We start from the raw sequence: 11,868 nt of genomic DNA, 5'->3' as shown, positions 1-11,868 counted from the left end.
ACACACACACACACACACACACACACACACACAAGAAATGGAGTTCTTGGAGAATTTAACTCAGAAATATCTTGCTACGTTTACATTATTTCTGGTTCCCTAAATTTAATTAACCTATACAATTTATGAATTTAATCTTGCCTTTAAGCAAGGAATAATAATAATAATAATAATAATAATAATAATAATAATAATAATAACGAATCCATGATGAATTTGAGTATATAATTACTGTCATATGAACAGACTACTGACGTCTTAATTTTAAAACATGACTATATTTTAAAATAGCCTTAAAACTAACTTTTTGAAGAAGTATGCGTACATATAAGCGTTGAGACACTTCTGTCTGTCTATCTATCTATCTATCTATCTATCTATCTATCTATCTATCTATCTATCCATGGTATAGTATAGCATTTACAAATCATTACTTCACCGTTTGCCAATCTCTAATCCCAAAATGTGAGCAATGGTAATAGAGTGTCATGGAATATCACGGCTCTTGTATGGACCAAGAAGAAAACCCATGTGGATACCGTCATAACGGATTCCAGTGACCATTCTCTCTTTTGCTACCGTCCGCGATGCTACATGGAACCATGCCACTAATTCTAAAATGGAGAGGTACTCCGAGCTGGCCGCTATCTCAACTATGTACCATCATTTTGGAGACCATCGGCAGGACTTCGTCGATATCTACAACTTACATCATTGTTGCTTCCATTGTTGTGATTGGTAGTTTATTGATACCGCACACCGCAGGACACAGCCTAGAAGAGCACTGGAAAGGAGGTAAGGAATAATACGATTTTTTTTTTGACAATTTATAAAACCAAGAAAGAACACGAGAAAAAGTCTATTTAGACATTAAAGGTAGTTTTCTGTTATTTTTTTTTCGTCATATATTACTAAAAGAGGAATCATTTACATTAAGAAAATCCATTTAGTATTATGCATCTAAAATTGAGAAAAGCACATTTGACAAATCTATCCGATGCCTCCGTTCAGTCTCGAAAGACAAAGGATACTCCTTGGAGGGGCAGCTGCGCGTCTAATTGTGAGGCGAGGGTTGCGCAATCACCAACCACATCTCTCCTGAATCGGCACTGTTTGAGTCCAGTGGCAAGGAAAAGTTCAGGACGACTGGAAACAATGCCGAGATAAGCGGAGAGCGCGTACAGCACATGGAAGTCCCAAATGGTCACAATTAATGACTAGGATTAACGTTGCTTAACTTCAGTGATCAAGCGGGAACCGATGTGTCAACGTGATTATGCCGTACGTGACAAATGTATACGTTATATGAAAGAAGCAGAAACAAACAAAATGGTCAACGAATTTGAACTGATGTCGTGTTTATCTAACAATGAAACCTGAATTTTAACTTGAAATAATTCATCATTTAATAATATTTATTAATGCTAAAATAAATTAATATAATTTAATAATATTTATTAATGCTAAAATAAATTAATATAATTTAATAATATTTATTAATGCTAAAATAAATTAATATAATTTAATAATAATAAAAAAACAACAAAAAATACTTTCTTTCTTGCATTCTTCCGTGGCCGCAACTTTTGAAAATTGACCGTTTTTCGTTTTGATGATTTCATTAGAAGAATAACCATTCCAGGACCGAGGAAATCAACCGTGAAACAAAACTGTTTTTATTACTTTTATGTCCCCTTATAGCGATCAAAACCAATATATAATGCTACAAAATTTATGTCTAGAATCCTTATTCAAATTTTGATCAAAATCTATTACATGATTTGATTCAAGAAAATGTTTAAAATTTAAAGGGTTTCAGAAAAAAATAAAATTTGTGGAATCTTTCTAAGGACTATAAACCAAATTTAATGCAAATCTGAAATATTTGTATTTTCAAATGTGAGATTGTATCTATGTTGTGCTCATTAACCCCCCCCCCCCACAAAATGCTAAAAAAAAACGCTGATGTCTAATAATGTCTATTACCTATTGTTAAAATTTAACAAAAAATTGAACGTATCTGAATTTTCGGAAAGAGTTTCTACTCCTGTTTTACCACTTTGTATAAAACTAAATTAAACTCAATATAGAATAAAACTTCTTTCACATAGCAACTGTGTTCCAAAATTCATAATGATCAGTTAATCAGTTTAGAAGTAAATCCTGTAAATTATATATATATATATATATATATATATATATATATATATATATATATATATATAACTTTAAATAAAGATAACAAGAAAGCTTGGTTTTGCTCACGATATTTAACATCTGTAGTATCCAACTGTGAACTTTCCACAGGTCCCACTTGTCAAATATAATACTAGACAGAATGTAACCCGTTGTGTAACCTACTGAGTTTGGGTTAGATTGTTTGGCGTGGGAAAACTCAGTTTGCAAAGTAAAAACAAAATATGAAGACAACATACAACATTAGTCCATGCCCCTTCTCTCCCATTCTCTTTCTAACTGCAGATTAAATACGATTACTACTTTAGTGGTATTTCACTTGTTGTTTTTCTTTTCCTTTTTTATTATATTCGAGTGTTACTAATCAGAGAGTGAGTGGTGGAAGCAAAAGTAATAGATACTGTATAGAATAAGAGCAGCTGAGGGTCAAACAACATACAGGCAAACGAATAATTATGACGCCTTTATATACGAGGTGCCTTCAATAAGTTTCCAGACTTTGTTCGTATGAGCACTTTTAATGATAGTACATGACACTTTTTTACTTTGAAGTGATCTCCTCCGGTTGCAATGCATTTGTACCATCACACAACTTCTGGAAACACCCCTCCTGGAAGTCCTCTTGTATTAGCGTGTCAATGACAGTCGTCACAGCCTCTATCATCTCCTCAATTGTCTCATAATGTCAGCCTCTAAGGTTTCCCTTGAGCTTAGGGAATAACCAAAAGTCACAAGGATCAAGGTTTGGACTATAGGGAGGGTTAAAAACTGTCTTGATGCTCATCTTGGTCAAATAGTCTGTGACAAAGATGGAGTTGGGGATTAGTGAATTCGTGTAAATCTTCCGCATCTTCAGTTCATCGCAAATAACTGTGTGTACAGTTCCCACACTGACATCAAAGTGTACACTTATTATCTTTATAGACACACGACGGTCCTTATCTATGAAATTCTTTACTTGGCCAATCAAGTCTGGTGTTCTGGCTTCCCCTATATCTCTCATCATCCATCACAGACTCCATGTCTTCCTTAAATCTCTTATGCAACTCAAAAATTGATGCTCGATTCATACAAAATGGTCCAAAAGCCGTTTGAATCCATAAGTTTTTGTGATATTTTTCCAAGTTTAAAACAGTATTTTATTGCAAATCGTTCTTCTAAAGTGTCCTTACGTTCAGATTGTACTTTTGAAATTTACCAACTGTGACAATCAGGCTTTAGTAGGATGGATTACAATTCCTGCTGTAGCTGTTTATTTGAACCTGAAATGATATAAATTGGGCAGTCATCTCATAAAATGTATTTTCAAGAGTCTACAACAGTTTTAAATGCCTGGACAAAAAAGTATGGAAACTTATTGAACGTATCTCGTATATATATATATATAGGTCCGGGGTTAGAATCCTAACAACAGTCAAGCTACGCTGAAGAGAAGTAAGACTCTGAAACACGCGTGTCCATAGATTACTGTTTTTAAAAATAATAATAAATAAAAAAATACGTCCAAATAAAAAATGAGCGAATTTCTAAGAAAAACACCCGATATCCGAGGCGGAGACGTTAACCTTAATATCGTTTAAAAAATCAACAACAAAAACTACGTAAACACATAAACGATAAAAATTAAACAGTAACTTGTCTATGGCATCATAGCGTAATGGGGTAGGGAGCTGGATTGAAATACTTAAGGTCCGGGGTTCGAATCCTAACAACAGTCAAGCTACGCTGAAGAGGAGTAGGACTCTGAAACACGGCGTCCGTAGATTACTGTTTTTAAAAATAATATATATATATATATATATATATATATATATATATATATATATATATACACACACTAGTATGGAGACCTAACGTTGTTCGGAATTGAATCAGAATCAACGAATGTTCCACACTTACAATGCTTGTATTGTTATCGAAATCAGTAAAATCGTCCATTATTTCAATCTAATCGGTTGATTGCCTACTCTAGCTGGAACACACCTCACTGAGAGGAAGCTTCGCATGCCTTCTCGCAGTGTCTTAGTTGATCTTATAAAATAACCTCTATTTATATATAAAAGGCACTTTCGGTGCGGATGTGTGAGTGTCAGTTAGTTCCTTATGAACTCCGAAACGGCTGGGCCGAATTTTATTTTTTGTCAAATTTCAAAACTAATGTACTTTATGTGCCTTGGAGTCTCGTTAGATAAGTTTTGTATTTAAATGACTCTGATAAATATCGAAAATCGATAATCGATAAAATTATATTAAAGAAAAGACAATCCAAATTTACCCAAAGTAAACACCCTTATACATCCTAACATCACAAGTGCATTTTAAAAAGTTTATCATCGCGCAAGCAGAAAGTCCCAGCATATAAAATCAATAGTAGGTTTTTCAATAAAAAAGGTGTTTTCGATACGAATGTTTCTGTTTAGAGCCCAATTAAACCATGATACTTGACTTTTGCATTTTAAACTTTAATTCAACCCTTTGTATAAAATAATTTTATTAAATCAACAATAGGTTCTATACAGTATAATTTACACTACAATGTATTGTTGATTAAATCACTGTGTGGGGCATGTGAAACTTTCACCCGGTGCACCATGGTGGATCCTCGACTAGAACAGGTAATCGATCGATTTGATTGAAAAATGGGCTATTTCCACGATTTCGACGACAATGAAAGTATTGGAAGTGTATAACATTCGTTGATCCTCATTCAATCCTAGAAAACGTCGGGTCTCCCTGCCAGTTAATTATAAAAGTCCAATATTACAATTAATAGAAGTAATAATATAGTTCGGTTACAGACACACATATACGAAATTTTCCATTAGTAACAGTAATTAATTTTCACATCTGTCAGTAGAGTTGTTCAGGTGTATAGCTTTGTACAAATATCTTGTTTCAATGTTAACTAAATATTCAAGAAAGAAGATAATATGCAAAGCAGATAGATATAAAAAACACAAAAGTTATATTACTTGTTTTGATCGGACTATTGTTCCCATCTTAACTGTTATTTGTACGTTTTGATTAGTGTAGCCTCCGACCTTCGTCAGGCATGTTATTCGCCATCTTAGAAAAGAAAGGAGAAAACTTACTGGTTCTATAGATAGTTTTGTATTCTTGGAGCTGTTGTTTTTGCTGTGGTTTCGTATGTGTGAAAAAGTTTTTGTTAGCAAAGAGAGGTGACTTTAATAAAGTTTGACAGAGAATTATCTCCCTTTTACCGTTGAAATTTTAAGGAGAGGTTGTACAATTTTTGTTTTTCTTTATAATTATAGGTCCCCATATAATATTGATATCTATGCTCAGTCTAATAGTAATTTTTCTTTTTTTTTTTGAGCATTTTTTTTACACATACGAAACCACAGCGAAATAAAAACTTCAAGAATACAAAACCATCTATGAAGCTGGTAACTTTTTTCCTTTCTTTTCCAAGATGGCGACCAACGAAATTCGGGGGCTACATCGACCGAAATGTTGCACAAATAACACTCAAGATGAGAACAATAGTCCGATCAACACAAGTAATACAAACAATCAGCCCTCATCTAAAAAAATATGAAAACATCTATAATATAAATATCATCTGTCTGTTTAAATGTATGTATGTATGTATGTATGTATGTATGTTTGCCTAAAACTTTCGACAGAGGCGGCAGATGTTCACGATATTCATATCATTTTGAAGCTCGGTATCTCGGACGACAAATATAAAAAAAATTGGCCAAAAACATTAATTCTTTCACCCTCAATTGGATAGTTTTCAACAAGGAGGGGTCGATTTTTTGCGAGCCATTTTTGCAAGCTATCGTATCGGTTCGATTGACTTTGCCTAATTTTAACGTTCCGAACTTCCGGTCGCGTCATGGAGTAGGGGTAAGACGTCAGGTTTTCTTTTATTTTTTTTTCGCCTTCGCGTCACGGTTTCGAGCCTGCCTGTCTACTAACACTTTTTTTTTTTTTGCTCAACACACACCCCCAAACACCCAGGCAACGCCGGGCACCCAGGTTATCACATATAAAGTATAAAAAAAACTTTTAAGTGAAATCTTTGCGATAGCAAAAATTTAATATTAAATTGAATGCAGTGTTGTGATATAAGGGGTAAGTGTCGTGACAATGTCATGTAAGTGTGAACAGCTTAATAGTAGCATTCGCCGTGAGAAAAGTTCAACAAAAGGCGTGATCACAAGAGAAACGAAAAAGATGATACTTAACTGTTCTTTGAATAATGACGCCTGAGTGGGTGAGTTGAGTAGATGAAGCTTAGTGAACGCGTCCTTCCTCTTTCCTCGAGTGAAGCTTTGAAGTAAGGATGCCGTAAATGCGGAAACCCACCATGACCTCGACATTCCTACCGGCTTGTTTTTTTGTTTTTTTTTTATATATATCTTCATTTATTTTAATCTTAGTAAAAACCAGATAATTAAAGTTAACCAGATAATTAAAGTTAACCAGATAATTAAAGTTAACCAGATAGTTAAAGTTAACCAGATAGTTAAAGTTTGGGTTAGTAAAGTAACAAGAGAAAACACAAATGCACGTTTAGTTTGCAAGGGCTGCAGTGCTGCACCCGAAAAACAAGCGAACCCACTTTTACTCAAAGGTAATTAAATCCTATCCAAGGAACGGTAACTCATGCCATGACACCCTTCTTTCGCTAAAAAAATTGGTGTGTAGAGTTCACTAAGGAAAAAGTGTTAGAGCGATTTTATTTCGTTCACTTTTCGGATACCTGGGTGCATCCCGTTTTCTCTGAAGATAACACAGAATAATTTGACTTATTTCTGATTGATAGCACGTGTATTACTGTTAAATGTGATATCTGCTGTTGTAATCAATATTCGTAGGCCGTAGTTGTGATCCTTTTTGCTTTTCCAAAGACAATCACGTAATATATATATATATATATATATATATATATATATATATATATATATATATATATATATATATATATATATATATAACTGTAATGTAGCTGGTCTGAGTGTATATATACTGTGTGTATATATGACGTGTATATAACGCGTGTATAAACGAGTCTCTATTTACTGTTGACGTGTCGTATGTTTTTGTTCATGTATTTCGTGTGATCGTCTCTAGTTATGTATATATTTATAGCAGTCTATTTTTGCGTATGTATTCGTGTTCACATAAAACAACAATAAAAGAACAGAAACAATTCTATGGAGTGTACATCGGAGATTAGGAAACCATAGCTTCCATCTGGTTGGTCTTACATTGACGTAAGCTTGGAAAAAACTGTGAAGATTCTTACAGCAAAAGTCTTGCTTATATTTTAAACCTTTATTTTCCGATGCTTCTCCATTGAAAAAGGCACGCTGGCGTCCAGTTCTACATTTTGCCTCCACTGCTAGGGGACATCGCTATTCGTTGACCGTCTCTCTCACCCTCCCATTGCTAACTCCCCGTTACAGACTGACTTAACTAACTCATTACGTGGACTATCTCGTTACGTCATTATTTCCACATAACAGTAAGATCATGTGATGCCGTCACTAAAATCATCTCCATTGTTTATGTTTTAATATTCTTATTTGTTTTAACATTCTAACGTTAACATTCCTACGTTAACATTCCTCCGTTAACATTCCTCCGTTAACATTCCTAGATTAACATTCCTGAGAACTATTAAAAGTAAATATTTTTATTCTTCTAAAACATAACTTTTTACATCGATAATATTTCTATCTAAACAAGAATAATCATCATAATTAACTACCAGCAAGACAAATCGGTATTTTCTGGGAAGCTAATAACACAACATAACTTTCCTAAATATTTTAGGGGAGGTCTTATGACACGACGCGACCTAGTAGTTGTTCCGGTTGGTGAGTTATCACCGGAATGATTTTTGTTTGAAGCTTTGTGGGCTACTTCGGACGAGGTGTTGATGCTGGTGTATGTGTTAGGTGTTTCAGTATGATGCGTGTTTAGATTATTAGTGTGTGGAGTTGCAGTGTGATGCGGGGATGTTTCATGTAGAAATGATTGTATCTTATCGGCATTGCTGACATCTTCGTTTAGACATCTGACGTTCCTGCGAAGAATGTATACTGTTGTAGTTTCAACAACGTAGGATCGTGGTTTAGAGCAAGCTTGTCTGAAAACTACTGGAGTTCATTTTCTTGTATCCTGGTCTTGTACTCGTACTAGTTATCCTGTACTTAGGTCCGTGAGGTTATTTGCACGTTGATCATGCTGCCTTCTCTGCAACAACTGTCTATGAGAGTAGGAAATCCTGAATTTCCTCTATCTGGGTTTTGTTGTGGAGGCATTTGGTGAGGAGATTGCTAATCAGCTTATGATTGAATAGGAGTTCTCCCGAAGATGGAAGGACATGATCTATTGGGGTAAATCAGAGACATAGTAAACTCATTGCCTATTATGGCTAAAGTCGATTACTAGTTTGTATGCACCGTTCTGCCATTCTATTCGATTGGGGGAAATCTGGGTGAAAAGGTGGTGTGCTCAAAATTCCATTCTTTGGTACTGGGACGTTGAGAGCTGAAATGTGACCCATTGTCGCCGATAAGTCTTTCTGGGTTTCCTCTTCAGAAAAGACTTGCTTAGGCCTATGACAAGAGCATATTCCTTTCGTTGTTTTGACTCTCAAGTATATATCCGACACAGACACGGTTAATCAATCGAGAACCACGTCACTCCGAATAAAAACATACAAAATATTAACTGATATATACTCGAGAGTCTAAAGAATGAAAAGAATATTCTCTTGTCATAGCCCTACTAATAACTGACTTAGTAGAAAATTCCCTTAGTTTGTGGATGAAAGGGTATTTTGAATAATAATTCAAAATGAAGAGGTAGTTGTGCCTATTCAAATTGAATTTATCAGTGGCCACAACTTGCTATGGTTGTACTGGAATCTCAAGTAGCATGAGGGATTCGTCAGTTTTGGATTTCTTGTGTTCTTGACAAATGTTGCATTGCTGTATTAGTTTATCAATCTTGCTACTTATGCCATTCCATAAAACACAATTCATCGTGCTTCGATCAAATAACCATCCGATAGTTTATGCACCCAGGTAATGCTTCATCCACATGAGGAAAGAAATAAAAACAGAACTGAATGAAATGCTATTTTTGAGAATAATCTGCAAGGTTAATAAGTCAACTGATTGAGTTAATCGTAGTGTGTATGTACGCAAGGTCAACAGCAAACCCTGCCTATGTTTAGACCCCAAAGATCTAAACAAGGGCATCATGCGTTTCTACAAGACACCAACAATGGAAGAATTCTTACACAAACTACCTAGCGCTAAATTCTTCTCTAAGCTTGATGCAAAAAACGTCTGTCAATTGTTTGTTAACTACCTTCAACTTCCCCTTCGGAAGATATTATCATTTGGTTTAGTTATGTCCCGAGATGTTTTCCAACAAAAGATGAATATGATTTTAGAAAAGTGCACTGGAACCTTAGCGTTGTTCGATTACGTGATTGTCTTTGGACAAAGCAAAATGATCACAACTACAACCTACGAATGTCGATTAGAACAGCACAGACTGCAGATATCACATTTGACAGTGACAATTGTGCTATCAATCAGAAACAAATCAAATTCTTCGAAGCTATCTTCAGTGAAAACGGGATGTCTGAAAAGTGGACGAAATAAGATCAATAACATAGCTACAAAAGGTACAAGGAATCATTACTTTTAATTTCTATGCTTTCAGACCTCAGACAAACCTCAGGGAATCCCTAAACAAGGAGTCTGACTATGATTAGAGCCAAGATAACGGAAAGGAAATGCTACTCTGTTATTATGACACTTAAAAATTCCATAATACAAGTCGATACATCATCTAGAGGTTTGGGAGGATCCTTAACGCAAGATGGAAACCCATAATCTTTGCTTTAAAATCCCTGACCAAATCGTATGACCTAAATAGTGTATGACCTAAACTCATACGTATAGAAAACTTACAACTATCAATTAGCGCACACATACACAGAAAGATATGGGGTAGTCGACTTACGCCAGGCCAAAGTTATTTTTTTTTTTAATTTGACTCTTTACCAGCTATTTTATCGGTTAAAACCCAAATCGAAAGTGTTTCACAGGTCCAAATACCTTATATATCAAATTTCAAGTCAGGAGACCAAAAATTCAGAGAGGGATTTTGTAGAAAATTCTCGCACACAAGGTTACTGTTACACAAACGCGCACGCGCACACACACATCTATCTATCTATCTATCTATCTATCTATCTATATATATATATATATATATATATATATATATATATATATATATATGGGGGTTTACTAGAACCGTTTTATCTTAAGCATTACACAATTATGCACGATCTAAAAAGTATGTATAAATAGAACTGGGCATAATAGTTAAGTTAAACCAATCATTCGATAAGAAAACATAAAAAATGAATAATTAATTCATTTTTCTTATTATCAAAGAATATTCCGTACTAAATCCCAATTCCGATACAAATACCGATTCTGATTCTTTATATATTTCTAAATATATTATTATAGTTGTTATTTTCCCCTGATTACCGCGTTAAATGTGCGGTTATTTTCCTAATGATCCATCGATTTTAGTTTTACTGGTACTTTAAAATCAATAAATAATTACTATATTATCATTATTACTAGCAATGGAAAATTTTGCTTCAAAAAATAAATAAACAATAATTAAAAGAATCGTTTCCACATCGGAAAATAAGTGTAAATTTTTCCAATTCTGATACCGATTCCGATACCCTCAAATGTTCCGATTTTTCCGATTCTCAGTTCTGATTCCAATTAATCGTCCCAACACTAATATCATATATAAATGGTTATATGTCTGTTCGTCTGTCTGACTCGGTATTTTCAAACTCTATCTCTTTCGAAAAGTCGCAAAACAGCGCTAGGGCCCTCAAATGATTGGATTTTTTTAGGACAGTTCTTTCATGTGTTTTTAACCGGATAAAATAGTTTTAAGTGGTAAAAAATTGGTCAAAATTGAAAAAAAAAAATCGTTATACATTTTTACATTCATCTTAATTTACTTTAAATTTGTTATTTTTAATCAGTTCATATGCGTGTCACGTTGGTCCAGTGGTAACGTCACCAACTTTGATGCTATAGTTTTGCTTTCGGTTTCGATTCTAGCTGATGGCACCCAAATACTTTTTTTTCTTTTGAAATCATGACTCTATACAATATATACGAAATCTGGACAAATTAAAATATAATATTTAAGCGTATGTTACGACCGGGCAAAGCTGGGCGCCCTCGCCTCCGCGAATATATATATATATATATATATATATATATATATATATAATTATTTACTGTAACAATTATTAAATATCTACAGAGACTAGTGTTTCATCCTTTCGGGAATCATCAGTACAGGATGTCACGATTAACACTAGTCGATATTCAAACCTAGCGACAGAAGGCATCCCTAGCTTCAATATCTAGGACAATATTCATTCAGCTACCGTTAACTGCGAGAAATGCTGTTGAATTTTAAGCATTTATTTTAAAAATACTTTTTGACGTCTGTCAGAGTGATCTAATCATGATATGATGATCTGCACTCACACACAAGCACACACACACTCATATATATATATACGCACACACATATATATATACACACACACACATATATAAAGTT

The 11,868-nt window shown here is 34.3% G+C and overlaps 1 protein-coding gene across 5 annotated transcripts in view; it reads left to right on the top strand.

Moving 5' to 3' along the window:
* Positions 1-240: 240 nt before the first annotated feature.
* The window catches only part of LOC145292916 (uncharacterized), a 122,546-nt gene continuing 110,918 nt past the window's right edge, over positions 241-11,868 (top strand). For all 5 annotated transcript variants that reach the window (XM_080139077.1, XM_080139074.1, XM_080139078.1 and 2 more), the window contains exon 1: positions 241-795. In XM_080139077.1, the coding sequence (XP_079995203.1) occupies positions 588-795 (208 nt within the window). In that variant the 5' untranslated portion in view covers positions 241-587. The remainder of the gene's footprint in view (positions 796-11,868) is intronic.

This window comes from Euprymna scolopes, chromosome 14 (genome assembly GCF_053919585.1).
Source record: "Euprymna scolopes isolate OS-2025 chromosome 14, ASM5391958v1, whole genome shotgun sequence".
Classification (NCBI taxonomy): domain Eukaryota; kingdom Metazoa; phylum Mollusca; class Cephalopoda; order Sepiida; family Sepiolidae; genus Euprymna; species Euprymna scolopes.
Note: the sequence above shows the minus strand (reverse complement) of the source record. Positions and strands in the feature narration are given on the sequence as shown.